Genomic DNA, 25634 nt, shown 5'->3' with positions numbered 1-25634 from the left:
AATGTAAATCTGCATCGTGCAGGCATGACTTGCCTGTCTCCAATTTTTTGATCTTTCTCCAGCAGATCAGATAGTAGCAGGTAGAAGCGTGACACAGCTGACAGACCAAAGGAATAATGTTTGAATGTAGGCTTTTTGCCCTCTCTTCCAATTTTCTCCTTCTTTCTCTCTAAGCAGACTTTCTCAGCTTTTCCAGATTAAGCATTCTTACACAGTTTGTGTTGAGCTTGGAACAGAATCGGCTGACTTTGAATGAGCAACTCGACTGCTGGGATTTTTTTTAAAATATAAATTTTATTAATTTTCTATTGTTTACATTTGTTAATGCTTAATAAACATCATGTTGTCTGGATAGTTTATTTACTTAACAATATAGAGTACATTCTTAATTTCCACCCCTTTTTTTCCAACCATTGGTAAAATAAGTTCCACGTTTGATAATATTCTGTGTCTTCTTTCTGTTTAATTTTCAATGTAAGTTTATCCATTTCTGCACAATCTAGTATCTTCCTAATTATCTCTTCATCTCGGGGTGTTTTGTCATTTTCTCCAATATTGTGTGAATATAAAATCCTTGCTGTAATATTAAGTACATACTTTGCTTATCACATTTTTCTGGTGTTATGCCTAATAAAAACAGTTCAGGTTTAAAATCTATATGTTTCCCTATCATCTTCAATTGCTGAGATTCCTCCGTGTTTTGGGCCTGGTAGGTTGCCAAGCAGAGATGCTTCAACAGGTTTTCCGTGTAGAGCCAGAGAACATCACCATTCTCGAAGGGGAGACAGCTCTGCTGAAGTGTGAGGTGGAGAACGCCTCTGGCACCGTGCAATGGGTGAAGGATGGACTTTTACTGGGCCCCAACTGGAGCATCCCTCGGTTTCCCCGTTACAGTATGATGGGTGAGACTAGCAAAGGTGAGATCTTTGGAGAAATACAAAAATGGCTTCAAACAGAAGTTCCAACTAGGCTGGAAAGTTCCTGTAGTGTGCTGGAGCCTGGGCCCCCAAAGTGGGACAGTGTTGACTTTACAGAGTAAACCAGATTGGAATCACAATTAGATGCGCTACTTGTACTTTATTGTAAACCTACATGGAGAGAAAATGATTAGGGGACTGGAGGCTAAAACATATGAAGAACGGTTGAAGGAATTGGGTATGTCTAGTCTGATGAAAAGAAGGACTAGGGGAGACATGATAGCAGTGTTCCAATATCTCAGGGGCTGCCACAAAGAAGAGGGAGTCAAGCTATTCTCCAAAGCACCTGAAGGCAGGACAAGAAGCAATGGGTGGAAACTAATCAAGGAGAGAAGCAACCTAGAACTAAGGAGAAATTTCCTGACAGTTAAAACAATTAATCACTGGAACAACTTGCCTCCAGAAATTGTGTGAATGCTCCAACACTGGAAGTTTTTAAGAAGATGTTGGATAACCATTTGTCTGAAGTGATGTAGGGTTTCCTGCCTAAGCAGGGGGTTGGACTAGAAGATCTCCAAAGTCCCTTCCAACTCTGTTTATTCTGTTCTGTTCTGCTCTGTTCTGCTCTGTTCTGTTCTTCTATTCTTCTATTCTTCTATTCTATTATCTTGAAAGTCTGAAAGTACAAATCTCCTCACCCCCCAATCTCCTTTACCACTAGGAAGAGTTCCTTTTTTATTGTTTTTTTTTGTGTTTCAAATTTTTTTATTAGTTATTACAAAATACCAAAATATGGAAGAAAATAGTGGAAAAGTATAAGGCAAATGGGAAAAAAAGAAAGAAAAGACATTGACTTCTGACTCCTTTTGGTGCAGTTGGATAAGATATCAAATCTCAACTTTTTACTTTTACATAATAATGTATATCAGTCATTTCTATAATAACAAACCTATCTAATCGGCAAAACAAAAAATTAAAGTTTTGTTTTTTTCCCCCACCTCAAGCACAAAATCCAAAAGCAAGTAGAGACAAAATTAGTTCTTTTTTAATTTAATCAGAGCAGTCAATTTGGCCATCTCTGCTAACTCCACCAACTTTTGTAGCCATTCGTCCATTATGCGAATCAAAGTGTCCTTCCACTTTTGGGCATAAAATAATCCCCACTAGGGAAAGTTCTTTCTGAGCCTTTTTTATTTTTTAAAATTTTTTGAACACCTCAAACAAAACTTAAAAATTCAAACAAGCAAAATAAGAAAATTAACATGTCATGGGGATGATATGCCTGTCAGTGCACCTACGCACGCTCCCTTAGGGACTTCTTAAATAAAAACAAATTTAATGGCTGAGATAAGTGAATCAGGTATTCCAGACTTTGACAACTCTGTTACAAATATTGAATTTTTTACAATCGAGTTTAGAGCAGTTTACGTTAAGCTTAAAGCGATTGTTCGCATGTGTTACATTGATTAAAGCTTAAAAAGTCATTTACAGGTAAAGCATTATTATGTACGATACTATTCTTGCTCCACCCACTACCCAGCTGTGGGCTGTGCTGTCTCTTATCTGACCATTTTCTCAGCAGTCAGTCTCCCAATATCTTTCCTACATACCATCACTGACATAGCCTGTTTCCGGCTATGTCAGTGATGGTATGTCATTCCGGTTCCAATGACCATTTATTATTATTTTTGGCTGCTGTATCCTTTTATAAGGGACGTGGTGGCTCAGAGGCTAAGACACTGAGCTTGTCGATCGAAAGGTCAGCAGTTCAGCAGTTCGAATCCCTAGTGCCGCATAACGGCATGAGCTCCCGTTACTTGTCCCAGCTTCTGCCAACTTAGCAGTTCAAAAGCACGTAAAAAAAAATGCAAGTAGAAAAATAGGGACCACCTTTGGTGGGAAGGTAACAGCGTTCCATGCGCCTTTGGAGTTTAGTCATGCCGGCCACATGACCACAAGAGACATCTTCGGACAGCGCTGGCTCTTTGGCTTTGAAACGGAGATGAGCACCGCCCACTAGAGTCGGGAACGACTAGCACATATGTGCCAGGGGAACCTTTCCCTTTTTATCCTTTTATATTTTGTGGTTTGTTTTTTTTTAACGTTCACTTTAGTGTACATTCTTTATTTCTTTTAAACTTGTGAACCTTTGAGCATGGGTCATATGGGATACACTTGAGAGATTTTTTTAACTTGACAAGTGTGCACAACCTTAACCCTGGAGGCTATTTGTGACCTATCCAAAGCTTTGCTGCAACCCTCTGAGTCCTCTTAATCATTGCTTAATTGGGCCACCAACCGTGGCAGCAGTCATGAGTAACTAAGTTCTGGGGAACACCCCAATGCCATTAATCAAAGCCACTTAAAAAAGAAAGCCATTCTGACTTTGAGCTTACAACCAACCCAAAATCTCTTCTCCCTCTAAGCAACGTGCAAAACCATTTGGGGAATCCTCAGATTATATTCCATTCAGAAGTGCTGCTCTCAAGTCTTACTATTCTGGCTTTGATCGAGTAGTCACAGGCTCGTAGCCATTCTCTTGACTTTCCCTGCAGATAGCCTTGACTCGAAAGCTCTTGTAAAGCGATCTTTGCCCAGTTTCCCCATTACTCTGGTGAAAAAGAATTTCAAAGAAGACAGATGGGAGAGTGAGAAAAGGTTGGGAAGACTTCCCTGAGCTTTACTCAGAAGTTATGAAGACGGGAAAATAATTGGTCGATTTGCTTTTGAACTGAGCAAATGAGTCCCAGTAATGCAATCCATTATTTCAGAGACACAACTAATGTTCTTAGGCCCTGTACCTCCCATTTTAGATACGTTTCACCTCACTTACTTCACAGGAGGATGAGTTCGACGTATGACGCCCTGTTGCGATTGGAGAGGAATCTGCCCCAAGGTTGTGTGGGCAGAATTATGCTATGGTGTAACTCATGAGTAGAGTTAATATGAACCAAACCCACCTATCTTTTTTTGCTTGGATCTTGTTGCTTTAGGGATATATAACCTGCAAGTAATAAAGAGCCAATTGGAAGACGATGCCTTCTATGAATGTCAGGTTGGACCCACAGAAAAAAGCACTGGCATAATTTCCCATAGAGTGCAACTGACAGTGCTTGGTAAGTATAGCTGGAGTTACACTGCCTTAGGAAGATCTCTAGAACTCTACTTTGATTATAGCAGGGGTGTCAAACTGGATTTCTTTGATGGCCGGATCAACATTGTAGTTCTCCTCTGCAGGCCGGCAGGGGTGGGGAGGTGGGGAGTGAGGGAGATGGGATGGATACCTCCTGCAGCACTCTTCTGGCCAAAATGGAGCATGGGGCCACCATAGGAGGCCCACCCCACCCCGTTTTTGGCCTGGATGGCCTCCTGCAGCAAAGGCCTCTGTGCGGCCCATTTTTGGCCAGCAGAGTGCTGCTGAAGGCTGGGGAGGCCGAAAATGGGCCATGCGGGGACCTCGTGAGGCTTCTGCACAGCCCATTTTGGCTAGCAGAGGCACCGCAGGCTGGTCCTTTGATATTTCCAGACCGTCCGTGCAGGCCAGATTTAAGCCCCCTGCAGGCTGGATCCGGCCCACAGGCCTTGAGTTTGACACCCCTTGATTATAGGAATCATTGTTAATATGCGAGATAAAGAGAAAACCACTATAACTTCTACTCAGAACATCGGGTTTAACCAGATCAGTGACAAATCTAATGGACTGCGTTGCATCACATGCTATGCTTTGGTTTGTTCTAATTTACATAGGTTAGTTTTTGCCACTTGGTGTGTTGGGCAGGACATTTGTCCAATTTATGGATCATTCAATGTCATGAGAAGATTGGTTAATTCAATGAGTGGATACGTTTGTGGAGCAAGCACAACCTTCAGAGGGCATCTAAAGGAACTTTGGTATCTTTGCTGTCCTATTTAAATTAGTATGACAGTGTCCTCTTCCAGGATTCAGCAGAAACCACTTCAGCACAACGGACAGTTCAATATATCACCTTCTCAATCTCCTCCAGAAAATATTCAAATCTTCTGCATCATTAATTGGAGGGATATTTTTAGATGAGCAAAGGACGTGGAGCTGAAAAGCCTCACTCAGAATGAGCAGTCAATAGTCTGCAGGCAAACTTTTTTTAAAAAAAAAATTGCCTGGAACTCTACTTAGGATGACATCACACACCCCTTTTGGGTAGGAGACAAATAAAGTAGACATGTGAAATTTCTGATGGGCTTATTCTCATTACGCTCACCTACCCTTTTAGGTGGAAGAAATCCAAACATTACCTCACCGTTGGGCCTTCACTGTCAAAAGAAGTGATTTAAAATGTGCAACCGCCATTGCCAAAAGGTTGCGTGTCTCGGCTTTAATATAATCTAACCTAACCTAATTTAACCTTTATTAACTCTTCTGTGTTTCTCCAGGAATGTGATTTGTAGGAATGCTCACAGAAATTGGGGCAGAAAAACCCTTTTCTCCTTCAATCTAATCCAGCTAGAAACTCACAAAACTCTAGTTTTGTGAGTTTTCTGTATTAGAATATGAATCTTACTCCAAAATTTAACAACTGTTCAAAGTTACAATGCCACTGGGAAAAAAAAAGACTTATGAGCTGTCTTTGCACTTATAACAGTCGTAGCATCCCCATGGTCATGTGATCAAATTTTAAGTGCATGTATTTATGACAGATCTAGCATCTTACCATCATACAATCACCATTTCTAACCTTGCTGGGCAGCTTACGACAAGCAAAGTCGATTGGAGGAAGCCAGATTTGCTTAGTGACTGCACAATTCACTTAACAACTGTGGCAAAAAGGTAGTATAATTGGGTATGACTTACTTAACAACCACCTTACTAAGAGCTATGGTTGCGCAGTGGTTAGAAGACAGTATTGCAGGCTACTTCTGCTGATTGCCGGCTGCCTGCAATTTGGCAGTTCAAATCTCACCAGGGTCAAGGTTGACTCAGCCTTCCATCCTTCCGAGGTGGGTAAAATGAGGGCCCAGATTGTTGGGGGCAATAGGCTTGACTCTGTAAACTGCTTAGAGAAGGCTGTAAAAGCACTATGAAGCAATATATAAGTCTAATTGCTATTACTTAGTAATGGAATTTCCCCTCTCAATTATGGTCATAAGTCAAGGACTACCTGTACTATAAAAAAAAAAAAAGAAAATTAAAAACAACATTTTAAAACAATCATATACCAATCCTTCACTTTGCTTCTTTTCCTCACAGTTCCCCCCAAACAGCCACTTTTTGTAGAGTACGAGGCTAACAGCGTGGTGACTTGGATTGCTGGCACTGAATACACCTTGCACTGCCAAGTGAAGGATGCCCGGCCACCCGCTGAGATTACCTTCTGCAAAGGTGAGCCCATAGCTTGAGCATCCCAGCAACCGTTTCCTTCCCTCACCTTGCTTTTTTGAATTCATGTCAGCGGCTACATAAATTCTTTCATAGCCAGTAGGAATTGCAGATCTTGCAGAAGTTACCAAGCATCAGTAAATTTTTCATGGGCTTTTTGTGCAAAACACAAGGGAACCTGCTGTGTCTGCGTGGGGTGAGAAGTTCAAGACAGATACAGCAACTCACCGTTACTTTGCGGAAACTGTTACTGGGGAAAGTCACGCTGCAAGCCATCATTTGTGGACTCAAAGCCTGAGGTAACAATTTACCCCAGAGGTGTCAAGCTCAAGACCCGTGGGCCGCATTCGGCCTGTGGGATGCTTAGTTCTGGCCTGCAGGGCTGCCCTGGAAACAGTGAAGGACCGGCTCACGGCCCTCCCAAGCTCCTTTTTTTTACTGGCAGATGGTTGCAGGAGGCCACCAGAGCCAAAAATGGAGCTTGTGAGGGCCACCCAAGCACCGTTGTGAGGCCCTCCCAAGCACCGTTTTCACTGGCAGAGGGTTGCAGGAGGCCGTCACAGCTGAAAATGGAGTTCGGGAGCCCGTTTTTGCTGGCAGAGCTCTCGGGCCACCACAGGTGCCCCTGAAACAAGTGACATCAAGCTGGCCACGGCCACCCTGGCCATGCCCCCCCACCCCCCTGATGTCAAATACAACCCTGATGCAGCCGTCAATGAAATCGAGTTTGACATCCCTGATTTATACCATGGAAAAGGCCACCAATGAACAAACCAGAGATCTAATTCCACTGAGTGTTGACATGGGATCCCCTTAACATTCTCCTTAGACATCACTGTACCAGGGGTGAAATCCAGCAGGTTCTGACCGGTTCTGGAGAACCGGTAGTGGAAATTTTGAGTAATTCGGAGAACTGGCAAATATCATCTCTGGCTGGCCCCAGAGTGGGGTGGGAATGGAGAGTTTACAATATCCTTCCCCCAGAAGTGAGGAGAGAATGAAAATTTTGCAGAATTCTTCCCCTGGAGTGGCGTGGGAATGGTGATTTTGCAATATCCTTCCCCCAGGAGTGGGGAGGGAATGAAAATTTTGCAGAATCCTTCCCCTAGGAGTGGGGAGGGAATAGAGATTTGGCAGTATCCTTCCCTTGCCACGCCCACTAAGCTACGTCCACCAAGCCATACCAAGCCCACTAAGCCACGCCCACAGAACCAGTAGTAAGAAATTTGGATTTCACCACTGCACTGCACAAGCAGAAGATGCTTTATTCTGAAAAAAGGCATGAGCAAAACAGCTCCTGGAAATGACTTTGCAAAACAATGCAACCCCTTGCTTCTACCGGTAACAGCACTTGGGTTGCTTCTCTGACTTCCCCTTTCATCAGTTCCAGATGCTAGAGGCAGTCAGCTACTGGAAGCAGTGAAAGAAAGTTCTGATTCTTCCAACAATTTGGAACTGCCTGTTGGAGGCTCTGAGACAACATAAACGATCTCGTTGAGGCAAATGCACTGCCCTTGTGCCCCTATGAAGAGACTTGTGTGGAAAACGCCGCACTGAGAGGAATCAGAGCTGTCTTGCGCAGGCCAAATAAACAGAGGCGAAAGAAGGATTGCGAGGCAGAAGATATCTCACAAAGCAATGCCGGCAATTTACCCATGGCTGTCTTTCCAATTTTAGCTAACTCCATCTACAAATATTTCCAAGGCCTTCTCTTTGGCTCACATTCTATGGCTCAGTTCACATAATATGTGGATTAGGTTAAAATGAGGTTGGATTACTTGTGGTTCAACGTCTTCAGTGAAATAATTGAATACTAGATGAAGTAAAGCCCAGTGCATCACTGGATGTGTTAATAATGAAGCTACAGTTTAGATATGTTGGACATTAAATGAGTCATTGGGGAAGACTCTAAAGCTTGGAAAAAATCAAAGGCAATTGATAAAAGAAGCCAACAGAAAACAAGGTGACTATTTCTGATGATGTAAGCAGGTGTTTAAGGGGACTCAAAGAAACAATAGTCAATTCTGGAGAAATAATGTCCATCAGGTCACAAAAAGTTGGAAGTGACTGAGTGATTATACAACAAGTTGTGGGAACTCAGTCATTGTCTTAATATGTTACAGTGACATTGGACATCATGTGAAGCCAAAACATTCAACTGGACATTGCATGTTACACGAATGTAACAATTCTGTTTTCATAGTCCAAGTTTGATACTTAATATGTTACCTGGTTTCTCTATCCTTATTTAAAACTGTCAATAGATGTTCCTATGTAGAATTTTCAAAGCTTTTCCGAACTCTTTCTTTGCAGATGAAATGACTATTCAGGAAATGGCCTGAATGACCTTCATATCAACTTCCTAAGAATTATAGGAATTACAGTAATCCAGTACATTTGAAGGGCACCGGGCTAATAGAAGCTGTAGTTACAAATCTGTAGCCATTAATGTGTGTAATCTGGAGTTTTATTACCTATTTTTTTTTTAAATCCAGCTGACAAAGAACTGGCAGATGTGACATCTACTATCCAACCTGGTTCTGAAGCCAAACTATTCAGCACTGAGGCCTTGCTGAGGTAATAAAGATCTGAACAAGGGTCCCAAGGAGATTGACAGCTGTTAGTTTTTCTTACCTGGTTGGTGATATTTTTAAGAACCGGAAGACATAAATTCGTATCTCATGTTTGCCATGAAGTCCACGACAGGTCTTCATGAAAACAGTCGGCAGCTGAAGCTCACTATTCTTTTGCAAAATTACTAAGTCTGCATTACTGTTAATCTTCTCGTCGTTCCTATCACTCATCTCCTCCCACTTATGACTGTATGACTGTAACCTTGTTGCTGGTATCCTTAAGACTTATATTGACTGTTTCCCTATGACTATCATTAAGTTTTGTACCTTATTATTCTTGACCAATGTATCTTTTCTTTTATGTACTCTGAGAGCGTATGCACCAAGACAAATTCCTTGTGTGTCCGATCACACTTGGCCAATAAAGAATTCTATTCTATTCTATTCTATTCTATTCTATTCTATTCTATTCTATTCTATTCTATTCTATTCTATTCTATTCTATTCTATTCTATTCTATTCTATTCTATTCTTTTGCAAAATGGAAATAAGATGTTTCAAAGAAAAGGGCTGTCCAAAAAGTCCTAGTCAGAAGAACCTACTCTTGCAATACTAATGTTGAAAGCCTCCCCTGTGAGAAATTGTAGGTGATGCTGGGACAGGATTGTAAACACTTGGGGGCTGCTTTCTGTCTTTAAGAGCACGTTTCTCCATTTCTCTGTTAGGGTAACATAATATTCTTCCTTTTTTCCCAAAATATTTCATTCTTCTAGGAGGGGGCGGGGCTTCCCTCACCAGTTTCCAAGATTCTGTATTTACCTCTGATCTAGCACCAAAGATCCTTTACTGAAATCTGTGTAGGTCCTTGATTTTTCCCAGCTTCAAGGGCTTAGCACCAGTGGTGAAATCCAAATATTTTTGCTACCGGTTCTGTAGGCGTGGCTTGGTGGGAGTGGTGTGGCTTGGTGGGCATGGTTTGGTGGGTGTGGCAGGAGAAGGATACTGCAAAATTTCCATTCCCACCCCACTTTGGGGCCAGCCAGAGGTGGTATTTGCGGGTTCTCCGAACTGCTCAAAATTTCCGCTACTGGTTCTCCAGAACCTGTCAGAACCCGCTGGATTTCACCCCTGCTTAACACTCCACAACTCACTCACTCTCTCTCTCTCTCTCTCTCTCTCTCTCTCTCTCTCTCTCTCTCCCTCCCTCCCCCCTCTCTCTCTTTCATGTTTTCTTCCAGGTTCACCCCTGAGAGTTCAGACAACAAGGAACTGCTGACCTGCAAGGCTGCAAACACAGTGACTTTAATACCAGTTGTTGTTAGCTTCAGCATGAACATCCTGTGTAAGTTGTTTGGAATGCTTTGTCAGGCATTCTACCCAGGATTAAGGAAGTGTCATCAAAATAACTGCACAAGTGCTCAAGGCAACTCTTATTACCGTGTTAATAAAAAACAAACAGAAGAGGAAGTGGGCTGGGGAGAGGAGGATGGAAGGAGGAGACAGGACAGGAGAGAAATCACTCTGAGTAAATGTAATGAAGAAGGGGACGGGAACCAGGAACGCCATCTAAGGAAAGTAAATGGATAAGATCAACCAAGGGAATCATGAATGGTATTTTTGGAGACCGTTCTTAAAACAAGCTGTCTGGGGAATTCTGGGAGTTGAAGGCTGAGAAATACTGTCCTAATGGATGAAAGGTTCCTCATCCTTGCAATACAGATGAAGCTTTGGGAGGAAATTACAAGGTAACATCACACACCAGGCAAGATGCTAAGAACTTCCAAAAGTTTAGTCGAGTCTAAAATGTTTTTGATAGTGGTTCTTATTTTTTTTTTTGACAGTCCCACCTCAGCTGCCTGTCATCAAGGGCTACACAGGAGCAGTTGTAAAAAACAAGGAACTGAAACTGACCTGCATTTCTCCAAGTGGAAATCCTCTTGCTACACTGCAGTGGCTGAAGGTGAGCAGAAGTTGTTTAATAAAGTATTTAAGTTTTGGGGTTTACGAGGTGCTATGTGAATAAAATCCTCAGCTTGGAATTTCTGGATTGGAACCCAGTAAGGGAGGGAATGATTATGACAGATATGCATTTTTTTCCCTTGTTGCAAGCATTTTGCTTTATTGTGTTCACATCAGAGACATGCTTAAATTAGACTATTTTTTATTTAATAGATGCAATTCAACTTATCAGTAATTGCATTTCCTTAGTACATGGCTAGATTTGCACAAAATACTTAACTTGGTTGCTGAGTTAACCAATATGGTTATTGTCTTGCAGCAATGGCAATCAAAGCTAGAATTAATCACCTACCTATAACTAGTCTACAAATGGTTTAAATTGTTGTTCGTTGTTTTAATAAGGCTTCCTTTGTAATGCCTCCAATTTACTGTTTTTTGACTCAATGACTGAGTGCATAAAATGTGTTTAACTTGTTTCATTGCCTTAGTCCATTTTGTGTATTTGCATGTTGAATCCTACTAAGTTCATACAGTACATTTCTCCCATTGTGCCAAACACTATCCAATAATAAAACTAATCTTAGCCTATTGTGAGAATGCAGCTGCAGCTAAGTCTTTAATTGATTCACTTAAATATGTCTTACAAACCTAGTTATTTGGGGCACATTTCATCTGTGGGGAAATTCACCCAAGGAGGAATAATTCATGGGGAGGGGCGTATGCAGCTTGCTTAAGCTGCTGAATGCCAGCATGGAGGATGGGAAGTCCTTGATTTCTGACTGGTTGCTTAGTGAATGTTCATTTCTGCCCGACCCCACAAAAAGGGATCTACGATCCAGATTTGAAGTTTTTGACATCTGGCCCATCCCCACCCTTGCAGTCATGTGACCTCATTTTGGGCCATCAACAGCCAACCTGACTGTTTGCAGCATCCTGGGACCACGTGACTGCTGATGTTTCTTCTGGAAACTGACATTTTTCTGGAAAAAAAAATGGAAAAATGGTTCAAATCAGGGGTGAAATCCAGCAGGTTCTGACAGGTTCTGGAGAACCGGTAGTGGAAATTTTGAGTAGTTTGGAGAACCAGCAAATACCACCTCTGGCTGGCCCCAGTGGGGGTGGGAATGGAGATTTTGCAACATCCTTCCCCCAGGAGTGGGGAGGGAATGGGGATTTTGCAGTATCCTTCCCCTGGAGTGGGGTGGGAATGGAGATTTTGCAGTATCCTTCCCCTGCCACGCCCACCAAGCCACACCACACCACACCACGCCCACCAAGCCACGCCCACAGAACCGGTAGTAAAAAATATTGGATTTCACCACTGGTTCAAATGAATGACCATGATGTTTGCTTAATGGTTACGGCATTCACTTAAAGACCGCTGCATAAAAAGGCTGTAAAATCAGTACAGTCACGGGATGACCTGTTTTACATCTGTCATGACTTATGGCTGAAATTGCCGGCTCAATCACAATAGTAAATCCAGGACGATCTTTAATACCAAGAGAGAAAAAGACGAGCATCTTTTAATAGAGAGAAAACATCATTATAGAGCAGGGGTGTCAAACTCCATTTCATTAAAGGCCACATCAAGGTTGTGTTTGACCTGGGGGGGGGATGGGCAGGCATGGCCAGGGTGGGCGTGGCCAGCTTGACATCACTCATGTCGGGGGCGCAGATGGTGGCCCGAGTGTTCTGCCAGGAAAAATGGGCTCTTGAGCTCCATTTTCAGCTGTGACGGCCTCCTGCCACCCTCTGCCAGTGAAAACGGAGCTTGGGAGGGCTGCACACGACCCTCTCAAACTCCATTTTCACTGGTAGAGGCACCGTGGGCCAGTCCTTCACTGTTTCCAGGATGACCCCGCAGGCCAAATCTAAGCACCCCATGGGCCGAATCTGGCCCCCGGGCCTTTTTTAAAAAAATTTGATTTATATGCCGCCCTTCTCCGGAGACTCAGGGCAGCTTACAATGCATTAAGCAATAGCCTTCATTCTTTTGTATATTTATACAAAGTCATCTTATTGCCCCCACAAACTGGGTCCTCAATTTTTTTTTTTAATGAAAAGTTTTACAAAAAGAGAATTACAAAAACTTTCCCCCCCATCCCCCCTCCTTCCCCCCCAACCAACCCCCCCTCCCCCCGACTTCCCAGAGCAAAATACAAGGTATTTCAAATAACAGTTAAATTAACAAACCCCCCCTTTACCCTTAACTCCACCATAGGTAACATAAACTTTAAGATTTAACATTCACTCATAAGCTATTTGATATTTTCTAGTCTGATATTTATTTTGAATATAATCAATCCATCTTCTCCAGTCCAACATATATCTTTCTTGAAACTGGGTCCTCAATTTTGATACCTCTGTTATAGAGGAAGGACAAGCACAGAAGGCAAGAGACTGATGGCTTTGAAGGGACATTGTGGATGGTGTATGGTGGACCAGCAGCTAAGATCCACCCTCTGCCAGGCTACCATTGCTTCCATCGGCTGCTGATCCCTCCTTTGCTTCATCATCTGTCTTGCTCTACAGCTACTTCATCTGCCTTCTCTCTGCACGTAAACAGAGATACAAGGGAGGGGGAAGGAATAATAGCTTTCACTTTCCTTGTCTTCTCCTTCTGTAGAGTGTTGCATTTACATATCATTAAAGAAGGAAAGAATGCTACTTTGCATAACATTTACATGTGCAAATGTACAGAGATAAATGAATGTAAATAGAAGTCAACTTAGCTCCTAGTCATGCGGGGTGGGGGCGAAACCCACTGTCTCAGTTTGCTGACCATGTATAAGCTACATTTGGTGAGATTGGACTGGACTATTAATGGTCCCTTGTAAAGTCAGACCAATGGTGGAATTCAATTTTTTTTACTACTGGTTCTGTGGGTGTGGCTTGGTGGGCGTGGCAGGGGAAGGATATTGCAAAATCCCCATTCCCTCCCCATTCCTGGGGGATGGATATTGTAAAATCTCCATTCCCACCCCACTCTGGGGCTAACCAGAGGTGGTATTTGCCGGTTCTCCAAACTACTCAAAATTTCCGCTACCGGTTCTCCAGAACCTGTCAGAACCTGCTGAATAGGTCAGATCCACAAACCCCTAACATGTTACTTCTAGGCTCTGTTAAGGATATTGTTGTTGTGTTACCAACCAGCAGAGTGTAGAGCACAGAGAAACATTGCTGAGAGCAATGAATAAGAGATGTGCAACTGGTTTATCAAAAGTTTACTTTATAGTGAAAAAACAATCTCATAGTCTTTAAATCAATCCAAGTCTTTGCCAGTTAAATCATTCCAGTAATACAGAAACTCTTCTTACCACACAAACAGTAGTTGGTTAGAATAACAAACTCACTCTGGTAACAAACCACGATGGTAGCAGATCCATCCAACGATGATAGCACGATGATAGCAACTCCACACACTATGGTAGCATATCATCAACTGAATACGTTACAGTACCTTTCTTAAATACGTTCACAACTAATTACAGCATGACTCAGCATTACAATGAATCAGCAGGAAAACTTTAAAGTCACACAATACATATTCATATTAAAGTTACAGAACACATATATTGCCTGGACAACTTGTTAGACTCAAACCATATCCTAACACGGGATATGGTTTGGGCCTGCCTCCATCCTTGAGGTTTCAGACTCATTGTTGGGCATCTCAGGTGATGGTTTTTTGCCTTTCAGAACAATGAAGTCATCTCCAGGAATTGGGAGACAGATGACACCAATCAATTGTCCCGAAGTTCCTTGAACCTGAAAATCACCCCAGAAGACAACATGGCTGTAGTGAGCTGTCAGGCCCTGAACCAAGTTTTATCTCTGCCTTTGCAATCCAGCATTGTTCTGAAAGTAACCTGTGAGTGCCAACCAGCTTCTTTTGCAATGCTGTCCTTTTCTCCCTATGCCTGTATCTCTAAAGCTTTGAAGGGAAACAATAATAAGGATATAATAAATAATACTAGAATATGATATACTGGTTCTGTAACCATTAGGTTCCTGTAATACACATATGCCTTTGTATTTGTATCACATATATTATGCCTGTAACAAACATATTTTGTTATTAGGCTTCTGTAATGTATCTGGTATTTGTCAAACATATGACCCTGCCATTTGACCTGAACCCATATCAATCTTCTCCCTGTTTTTTCTTGTGCCATCTAAGAGCATGGTACGTATCTCCAAGGGATAATTTACACCTCAGTCCTAATTTATGTTTGATCTGGATAAACTCCTGGGTCTTCCAGAGCCAGGGGGCCAAAGTGGCCAATTGAGTAAACAAAGAAATGCTCAAGATGACTAATTGGGAAGTTTCTATTCCCCTTTGCAGGGCAACGAGGAATACACAAACCTAAATTAGGAGGCCAGAATTGGGTACTAAGCTGACGTCTCTGAGGGTATAAAAGGACGCCATACCTTCCCCAAGGTGTGGCTATCTCCTTGCATGCATTGTATCTGTATGTTCTGGATATAGTTCCACCCAGTATTTTGTTTTTGGCCATAAATAAAATCTGCTTTTTTGCAAGCCTAGTCTTGAGTCTCTCTCTCTTTGGCCTTCTGGTGACTCAAGTATATTTTGGGACCTTACAGCTTCTTCCCCAGTTAATTTCTACAGCTGCTGTCTCCATTTCTCCTTCTGTTTCTGTATAGCAGGGGTCCTGAAACTATGGCCTGCCGGCCAGATAGAGCTCACCAAAACCATTAATCCAGCCCACACGGGACCACCAGGCTGCCCTGCCCACATCACCCTGCCTACCTACTGGCCCCCACCCACCTTCTGGAGGACAGGGAGACCAAAGACAGGATGCGAGGATGGCAGAGAAAGAAAGAGAGGGAGAGAGAGAGAGAGGGAGAGAGAGAGGGAGGGAGGGCGACACACACATACAAACAGAAGTCTCTCACACACCCCAAGGCAGCCACATCCCTTCACTAACCTGCTTTTCACCCCCAGGAGCATAACAAATTAAAGTTTAATTTGTGTGTATTGTTTGGACTGTTAAATTGGCCATGCCCACCCAGTCACATGACCACCTAGCCATGCCCGCCCAGCCGGTCTGCCCCCCCCAGCAGTTGGAGGGACCGTGAATTGGCCCCCTGTTTAAAAAGTTTGAGGACCCCTGCTATGTAGAAATGGTGGTTTCTAGATGCATTATGCAATCCTATAACCGTGATTTTTTTTTTCCAAACAAGGAGATAGATACGCTCTAACGATGTGCCTCAGCAGTGGTGTTAAAAGCAGTGGCTTTGTTCTTTTTGTAGGAGAGAAAATTATACTGGGCATTGTGAAAATGTCCACCCTGTGATGTGCGGGAGAGTTAGGTTGTCTCTCCCATAACAACGGATCACTTTCTTCCTTTCCCTCCCATATTTCTGAACGGCAGTTCCTCCTGAGCAGGTGAAAATTACAGGCTCCAGCAGCACTGAAGAAAACCAGGAGATCTTCCTGACCTGCTCCACTTCTACAAGCAACCCACCGGTGATGCTACGCTGGTTGCTGGGATGGAGAGAACTCAATGCTACCGAAACTGCCATTTCAGAGGTAGACAAGACCAAAAGACCAGAGGACCATGAGTCAACTGGAATGTGTTGTGGCCCGCTAGCGGCCAGCGGATCTGGCAGCAGATTCGGACAGTGAGGAGGTTGGGGAGGAACATGGGCCAGTCCTGGAGTCTGGGGAAGGCTCTGACAAGGGCTCTGCGTCAGAGGCAGAGATGGGGCAAGGGCCATCTGACAGTTGTCAGATGCCTTTGGAGTCGGACATCCGTAAGGCAGAAGAATAGCTGGATCCTGTTCCCAGTGTGCACTTGCTCAGAGCTGCCAGGAGAAGGGAACAGCTAAGGAACAAGGGTCGACTCAGGAGTAAAGCCACAGATGGACGGTGAATGGTGCCTCCCATAGGGAATAAAGAGGAGCGAAGGGGAGGGGAGTTTGCAGGAGACGATTAGTTCATTTGGGTGAAGATCTGTTCCTGCATTCTTGTCAAGTATTGTCGATTACAGTCAGGGGTGGGTTCTAAATTTTTTTACTACCGGTTCTGTGGGCGTGGCTTATTTTGTGGGTGTGGCTTGGAGGTAATGTGACTAGGTGGGCGTGGCTAGCTGGTCAGAGTCATTTCTGGAAGGTCCTCGCACTTACAACCAGTCCTGGCACTTACGACCTGATTCATTTGTTTGCTTTTAACACTGATCAGCTGTAGGACGGCCCTTTGAAGCCCCGCGGCAAGAGTTTAAACAGTTTTTTTCCCTCTAGTCATCAGCTGGGACTCAGGAGGCAGCAATAGATTGGGGGTGGGACCAAATAAAAGGTAAGAATAACGTGGGGGGGTGGGGGGGTGGGAGAGCGAGGGGCGGAGAACCGGTTCGGTGATGTCATATCATCACAGCTACCGGCTTGGCCGAACCGGACCGAACCGGGAGGAACCCACCACTGGTTACAGTGTGGAGTTTGAAAGATATTGGCCTGGCCACTCTCCAGGTCAGTAATTGTGAACTATCTTGAAAGACTGGGAGTGGAAAGACTTTGCTGGAGAGGAATTCATTGTAAATTAAATAAAAGAGGTTTATCGGGACAAGGACTCGGCTTCGTGCTGCTGGGGAAGCCTAGGCCAGAACAGAATGATTCCCTTGATAGATCTGACTCACCTGGAGACCATTTTTTTTCCTGGACACTGGGGTTGTTTAAGGACAGTGTAGGCTTGGTCTGTGACAAAATAAGGTCCTCAAACAGCAGATTTGGTACACAGATATCTTTTTTTCCCTTCTTGGCCAATTAAAGTAGTCACTGAGTAAAGTTTGCTTTCCTCTTGCAGGCAGAATATGGAGGAATGGTCACTGTATCCAATCTGACATATATAGCATATCGAGAGGACAATGGTCTTCCCCTGATCTGTGAGGCCTTCAATGAAGCCATCATGTACACCAAGAGTGCTTCGGTTACTCTCAGAGTAACATGTGAGGATGAGGATGGGAACCAGCAGGGTTATGTTGCGTTTTAAGCCTCTCTTCTTCCTGCTAATTGGTTTTTTTTTTCCCCCTTCCTATTTTTTCTTTTTTAACCTCAGATCCGCCTCAGAAAATCTGGCTTAACGTGCCGCCACCAGAGACATATTTTCGAGCCGGCGTTGAAATCAAACTCGTTTGTTTTGCCAGTGGTGGGAACCCTTTGCCTCGTCTCGATTGGTACAAGGTACCAAAGCACTTTAATGTCCTCTTCTCCTTCATTATGGTCCTTGAGACCACCGCAAGGGTTTTTAGTGAAGATACCAAGATCCCCTTTCCTCTAGCACAGGGGTCTCCAACCTTGGCAACTTTACGACTTGTGGACTTCAACTCCCAGAATTCCTCAGCCATGCATGCGCTGGCTGAAGAATTCTGGAAGTTGAAATCCACAAGTCGTAAAGTTGCCAAGGTTGGAGACCCCTGCGTCTAGCAATAGCACTTAGACTTATATACCACTTCACACTGCTTTTACAGCCCTATCTAAGCGGTTTACAGAGTCAGTCTCTTGCCCTCAACAATCTGGGTCCTCATTTTACCCACCTCGGAAGGATGGAAGGCTGAGTCAACCTTGAGCCTGGTGAGATTTGAACTGCCAAATTGCAGGCAGCCAGCAATCAGCAGAAGTAGCCTGCAGTACTGCACTCTAACCACTGCGCCATCTCGGCTCTCAACCTCTGGCTTAACCTCTTGGTGTCTGCACCAACAATTCCTTGCATTCCCCTCTCTAAATTTCAGATAGAAGCTGCCAAATCTTGCAAGATTTGGGCATCCTTACTTAAAATCTACCAAGATTTCAACTCAGGATAGCAGGATGATCCCCACAGCTAATCTTCAGTTTACATCCCTGAGTGCAAAAACTTTTGATGACAATTCACATAACAAAAAACAAAAAACAAAAACAAAAAAAGGCTACTCTGAGTCATGCTCTGTCGCCAAAATCCATCCATATCCAATTTACTTCTTTTTCCTGGAGAAACTACCTTTGCCTAATGGGTTTTCGGACTGCATAATATGAAGCTACTGCTTTTTTTAAGCCTTGGTTTATAGTTTATATACCATATACCCAGTGGTGGGATTCAAATAATTTAACAACTGGTTCTCTGCCCTAATGACTGGATGGGTGGGTGTGGCCATGGTGGGTGTGGCCAGGGTTGTGTGACAGGCAGTACTCGGCCTCCTGCACCCCCCTGGAAGCAAAGATTGGCTGCAGGGTGCCCCGTTTTGAGCCTAGTAGGCCTCCCTGCAGCCTGCGGCCTCCTGGGAGCAAAAATGGGCCACGGGGGGGGGGGCGGGGAGGGGGGCACACCACAGCCCATGCAGCACTTACCTGGGAGCCAAAATGGGGTGCATGGGGACTTCTGGAAGGGGCGGGACAGGGTGGGACCAGCCAGCAATTTAACCGGTTCAGCCGAAGTGGTGTGAACTGGTTGAATCCCACCACTGGTTATACCAGAGGTCTCCAAACTTGAAAACTTTTAAGACTTGTGAACTTCAACTCCCAGAATTCCCCAGCCAGAATGTCTGGCTGGGGAATTCTGGGAGTTGAAGTCCATAAGTCTTAAAGATTCCAAGTTTGGAGATCTCTGGGTTATACCATAGTTTTTTCAGCCTTGGCAGCTTTAAGATATGTGGGTTTTAACCCCCAGAATTCCCCAGCCAGCATTCCAGAGTTGGAAGTCCACACATCTTAGAAGTTGCCAAGTTTGAAAAACACTGGTTTAGACCAATGAGCAATGAGTTTCTCTGGCTCATTTAACAAGTCATGCTTGAAGCAAACCGAGGCTTAAAGTGATGTTTGTGTGCTGTTTCCATTCCAGAGTTGATTGGGTAATCCATCTCCTGTAAAGTACTCCAGATCAGACCTAGAATGACAATCATTGACCCACTTTTTACATTTTAGGTCAGCTCTAATCAGTCTTAGGCAAAGCTGTGTGCCCGATTTGGGGGAAAAAAAAGACACGAATGAAACTTCCCTTTGCCTGGAGCTTATTTCCTATTATCAGCTCCTCCTGCAGGCATTTCTCTTTGAGCTAGACTTAGATTTAAAAAAAAAAATTCTAGCAGAAGAAAATACAGGTAGAGTCCTCCACTTACAACTAAAATTGGAATTGGAACTTCGTTCAGTGGCTCATATCTGATTTTATGAACTTTTTTACACGTGGTCATTAAGCAAATTCAGCTTCCTCCATTGACCTGGCTTGCCATAAGCCCCCTGGGAAGGTCATACATGTTGATCACATGATCCTGGAGTGCTGCAACTGTTGTAAACACATACCAGTTGCCAAGCACCTAAATTTTGATCATGTGACCATGGTGACGGTCATAAGTCCCAGGTGCAGTCATCAATCACCTTTTTCAGCTTCATTGTAACTTTGAACAGTTGTTAAAGGGTCATAACTTGAGGACTACCTCTAAACTACCTGCAGAGAAAGGGTTCTGTAACTATTTGGTCAGTCCTTTCCATCTCCCACCATCTAAGCTTTATCCATGATTTAAGCATGACTTGATTTAGCAATAGCGATTGCACTTATATACGAGTGCTCTCTAAGCAGTTTACAGAGTCAGCCTCTTGCCCCCAACAATTTGGTTCCTCATTTTACCCACCTCGGAAGGATGGAAGGCTGAGTCAACCTTGAGCTTGGTGAGATTTGAACTGCCAAATTACAGGCAGCCGGCAGTCAGCAGAATTAGCCTGCAGTACTGCACTCTAACCACTGCGCCACTGTGGCTCATTTATTTCATTTTTCATTTTATTTAATTTGTATACCACCCTACTCCTGAAGGACTCAGGGCGGTGAACAGGCACAGAATAAAACATGTAAAATACAAAAATTAAGAACAGAAGTAAAATCGAATTAAATCAATTTAGCCCAAGACAAATTTAAAACCCCAGGTTAAGAACAAATTAAAATTTACATTAAAATTTAGGATCGGGGTTAAAGGTAGGGCCCATTAATCTACTTTATCTGAAGATATTGTTCGCATTAGTATAGGCAAAACAAACTTAGTTTTCCTAAAACAAGCTTTATTTTTATCATTTGTAGGTGACATGCACGCTTGCTGGAGGAGTTCGAGTACTGCTGCAGCAATCTCAGCAAAGTGGACATTCGAAGCCTTGTCAGGGCAAACAAGTGAGTGAAAAATCCAGGGCTGGAAACCAAATGTGGCTTTGAAGGCCCCCTCATGTTCTGGTTGGTTGTCTGGTGGGTGGGTGGGGGAAATCAATGCCCCTCCTTGTAATGAAACCTCCTTTGATGGTTTCCCATGACCCTCCATACATTTGTTTTGACCCCTTTGTCGCCTTCAATCATGCAAAATTGGAATCTGAGTACAGCATTCTCAAACTATTGATGGCCTTCCAGATCTATTCTCATATCTCCACTCTCCAAAATAAGTTTGGTTATGCACAGGGACTTCAATGAGAAGCCTGTTCTGAACCAGAGCTCTTAAACGGTCAGCTCCTGGAAATACTGGATATGCCCAGTAGTGCAGAGAAGAGCAACAAAGATGATTTGGGGACTGGAGGCTAAAACATACGAAGAACAGTTGCAGGAACTGGGTATGTCTAGTCTGATGAAAAGAAGGACTAGGGGAGACATGATAGCAGTCTTCCAATATCTCAGGGGCTGCCACAAAGAAGCGGGAGTCAAGCTATTCTCCAAAGCACCTGAGGATAGAACAAGAAGCAATGGGTGGAAACTAACCAAGGAGAGAAGCAACTTAGAACTAAGGAGAAATTTCTTGACAGTTAAAACAATTAATCAGTGGAACAACTTGCCTCCAGAAGTTCTGAATGCTCCAACACTGGAAGTTTTTAAGAAGATGTTGGATAACCATTTGTCTGAAGTGGTGTAGGGTTTCCTGCCTAAGCAGGGGGTTGGACTAGAAGACCTCCAAGGTCCTTTCCAACTCTGATATTCTATATCAAGGAATATCCCTCTCATCCTTTTCCAAGGAGGCAGTAGATTTTTTTTCTTCTCTTTGTCAGAGTTGATTTGTTCGATCTGAACCCGCTGAGAGTCAGATTAACAGTGTCTTAACTGTTCCACTATGCTTACTATAATATGCATTGCTTCCACAGGATATCAAGTTAGTAAGGGAAGGAACATCTTCAGCCTCATCTGGGAATATTATTTCCAAGGAGTTGGTCTTGACTACGACTCCCAGTGACAACATGGCAAACTACCGTTGCAATGCCACTGGTTCTCCCAGTACCCTCGCACTCACTGCATATACTAGTTTGCTGGTTCAATGTAAGTTAAAACTCAGTACAGAGTGTGCACTCACACAAATACACAAACACACACACAGAATGGGAAGTTCTAAGCGGGTGAGTGGAGGGATGGAGAGGCAGAGAAAGATGGATAGATATAGAATATCTTTTAATATGGGAATTGTCTTATTAAAGATTAGAAACGAGAGGTAGAAATTAGAAATTGGGAAAATATTATTATGCATACTGTCACACAATATAATTTACTATAATTAGTATGTATACGTAAATGTTAGAAGTTGGAAGATTACTCAGAAAGTCATTAAAAGTTGAAATATTGAAAAGGGCAAGAGATGATGGATAGATATAGAATACCTTTTAATATGGGATTTATTTCATTAAAAATTAGAAAAGAGAGGTAGAAATTAGAAATTGGGAAAATATGCATATTGTTACATAAATATAAAGTACTACAATTACTAAGTATACGTAATTGTTAGAAGTTGGAAGAGTACTACTATGTATACTTAAATAGTATTATTGTTATAAGTATTGTGTATAAAGTACATTAACCCAGACAATATACTGTTCACTAAGTAATCATGTATGTTAAAGGAGAAACCATAAATAAAATTTATTTTACGAGAGAGACAGAGAAAGAAAAAGATGGACAGATTGGTATGGAATTCTTGGGGCTCTCCGAGATTGGCTGTTTGCCTGCAGACATTACCCAATGAGGTAACATCATCAGTATGAACGTATGTGGGACTTGCTGGCTGGCGAATTCTGGGAGTTGAAGTCCACACATCTTTTAAAGTTGCCAAAATTGAACTACCCTGTACTAGACAAAATTGGGGTTGGGTAACTTCCATGTTTTCCCGAAAATAAGACCCTGTCTTATATTTTTTTGAACCCTGAAATAAGCACTTGGCCTTATTAGCATGCGCTCAAAAGCCTGATTGGGCTTATTATGAGGGGATGTCTTATTTTGGAGAAAACAGGGTTGTAGTAACTTGAAGGGGTATAGTGGCTCAGTGGCTAAGACGCTGAGCTTGTTGATTGAAAGGTTGGCAGTTCAGCGGTTCGAATCCCTGGTGCCGCGTAATGGGGTGAGCTCCCGTTACTTACTCCCAGCTTCTGCCAACCTAGCAGTTTGAAATCACATAAAAAATGCAAGTAGAAAAATAGGGACCACCTTTGGTGGGAAGGTAACAGTGTTCTGTGCGCCTTTAGCGTTTAGTCATGTTGGCCACGTGACTATGGAGACGTCTTTGGACAGCGCTGGCTCTTCGGCTTTGAAACGGAGATGAGCACTGCCCCCTAGAGTCAGGAACGACTATCACATATATGCGAGGGGAATCTTTACCTTTACCTTTTTAACTTGTAGTACAATGTTTCAAGAAAACACATCAGGGGATGCAGATCCATAGTGAGTCCAGAAGAAGCAGGCTGTTGTGCATTGAAAACTAGCATGTTATGGAGAAAACTACACGAGGGAATCTTTCTTCTTCCATACTAGCTAATAAAGGAGAATATTTGTTGTTCTGGGTTGGAATGAGCTACACTAGCACTGATGATGTTACCTAATTTGGGTAATGAAGTGTCTGCAAGAAAACGACTACGTTCAGAGAGCACCCAGGACTCCTCCATGCAGTCTTTTCACATACATAATATCAATCGATTGAAACAAGCTGTACTGCATTTTCTTTTCCCCTGAATGTTTTGTCCCCAAGAGTTGTGAAGTGCACTGTAAATGGAAAAATAGGAGCTGAATGTGAAACATGATGGGTAGGGAGCAGGGGTGTGCTTCAAAAATTTTAGCAAGGGGTTCTCTGCCCGGTTGCTGGGTGGGCATGGCCATGGTGGACGTAGCCTAGTTGGCCTCCTGCACCACGGTGAGCTGTGTGTGTGTTTTTGCCCTCCCCGGGCTCCAGAAGCTTTCCTCGAGCCTCTGGAAGAGCAAAAACAGCCTCCCCAGGCTCCGGAGGCCCTCTGGAGGCTGGAAACAGGGCTGTTTTTGGCCTTCCCGAACTTGGTAGGCCCATTTTTCACCCTCCCTGAGCCTCTGCGCTTGCCCTGCACTTACCTGCATCCAAAACAGGCTGCATGGGGACTTCTCGGATGGGCAGGGCAGGGTGGGTGGGGCCAGCCAGGAGTGGGATTTGGGGGTTCTCTGAACTGCACAAAATCTTAGCTAGAGGTTCTCCCGAACCCCTGCGAATCCCCAGCAGCTCACCCCTGGTAGGGAGTGACAATGCATACTCTTTATTTCCCTAGTTCCACCTCTACATGCCACCATTACAGCGACAGACCAAAAGGTGAGACGTGGCCAATCGGTGACACTGACCTGCAAATCGGGCAGCAGCAACCCTCCTGCTCATCTCACTTGGCTCAAAGATGGAAAAAGGTGAGTAATTCTTCTGAAGACCACCTTCTTCAAGCTTCTCTGATTGTCTTTGTAGGTTTTGCCTCTTTCTGCCAAGACCGGCTTCAATAGCAATAGCACTTAGACATATATACTGCTTCACAGTGCTTTACAGCCCTCTCCTAAGTGGTTTATAGAGTCTACATATGGCCCCCAACAATCTGGTTCCTCACTTTAGCGACCACGGAAGGATGGAAGGCTGAGTCAACCTTGGGCTGGTCAGGATCGAACTCCTGGCGGTCGGCAGAGTTAGCCTGCAATATTGCATTCTAACTACTGTTCCACCATGGCTCTTAAATCACTCAAGCATAGCAGATGAAGGTCATTCCTTTTGGGTTCTTCCAGTAGCATCAAGTCACTGGGTTTGGGGCTCTTTTCTGAACCAATATAATTATTGGATAGCCTGTGGAGTTCCAGGATTAATTTTGCATCCGGGGTTGTTTGCAGGGTATAGTAAAAAGAAAGGCCAGGAGGGCAGATGTATTGGTGTGATGGATGCTGTGCCTGTTTTTTATGCGTGTTGTAGATGGAGCTTCAATTTCACCATCACAATTGCCTCTTGACTTTCTTGACCATATCCTGTGGACACCCTTGGTTGCATCAAATCAAGAATCTGTCCTCTCGTATTAAGAGGAAGGTTGGTTTTAGAGGGAAAGCTTTTTACATTCCCCTCCAGATTAAGTTTTGAGGACCCCTTAGATATGCCAGATGCTGCTTTAGCGTGCATCCTACTGGCTACGTACTGTGGACCCATTTGAGTCATGTGTCTTCCCACAATGTCATCAGAACAACCAATCCACATAGGAGAAGGAGCAGAAGAAGATCATCTTTGCTGTACGGAAACGTTCTTCAGCTGTCACTTTGTATTTCCACCGTTGTTCCTCAGTCCTGACCCATCAGGCTTCCGACTTCCCCAGGCTTAGGCTGAAACGTCAACAGAAGAACTGGAAAGCTGAATCAGTCCCAAACTTCACTCAGTCCCACTTTCTGTTTCTGACAGCAGCATGATACAGGCCTGTCAGAAAACGTGCAAGTGAGGCTATGAAGGCATCAGGTCTTGTCTCTTGTTCATCCCCGGCAGCTGAGCTATGTCAGTAGATTGTCTCTGAATATAGAGGTTCATCTTTGGACTCTTGTCAGAAACATTAAGTTCGGCTGTGATAATCTCCATGCGTTCT

At 43.6% G+C, this 25634-nt stretch overlaps 1 protein-coding gene across 1 annotated transcript in view; it reads left to right on the top strand.

The window, feature by feature from the left end:
- Positions 1 to 25634, top strand: part of NPHS1 (NPHS1 adhesion molecule, nephrin) — a 58096-nt gene that overhangs the window by 8245 nt on the left and 24217 nt on the right. Inside the window, exons 3-15 of the mRNA XM_070949709.1 lie at positions 714 to 917; positions 3911 to 4033; positions 6142 to 6273; positions 8766 to 8847; positions 10082 to 10185; positions 10685 to 10803; positions 14505 to 14676; positions 16202 to 16359; positions 17629 to 17770; positions 17881 to 18005; positions 20863 to 20949; positions 21900 to 22071; positions 24309 to 24438. Coding sequence (XP_070805810.1) covers positions 714 to 917; positions 3911 to 4033; positions 6142 to 6273; positions 8766 to 8847; positions 10082 to 10185; positions 10685 to 10803; positions 14505 to 14676; positions 16202 to 16359; positions 17629 to 17770; positions 17881 to 18005; positions 20863 to 20949; positions 21900 to 22071; positions 24309 to 24438 — 1750 coding nt within the window. The remainder of the gene's footprint in view (positions 1 to 713; positions 918 to 3910; positions 4034 to 6141; positions 6274 to 8765; positions 8848 to 10081; positions 10186 to 10684; positions 10804 to 14504; positions 14677 to 16201; positions 16360 to 17628; positions 17771 to 17880; positions 18006 to 20862; positions 20950 to 21899; positions 22072 to 24308; positions 24439 to 25634) is intronic.

The sequence above is a fragment of the Pituophis catenifer genome, unplaced genomic scaffold (assembly GCF_029215685.1).
Source record: "Pituophis catenifer annectens isolate HBS135680 unplaced genomic scaffold, rPitCat1.0.hap2 SCAF_9, whole genome shotgun sequence".
NCBI classification, from domain to species: domain Eukaryota; kingdom Metazoa; phylum Chordata; class Lepidosauria; order Squamata; family Colubridae; genus Pituophis; species Pituophis catenifer.
Note: the sequence above shows the minus strand (reverse complement) of the source record. Positions and strands in the feature narration are given on the sequence as shown.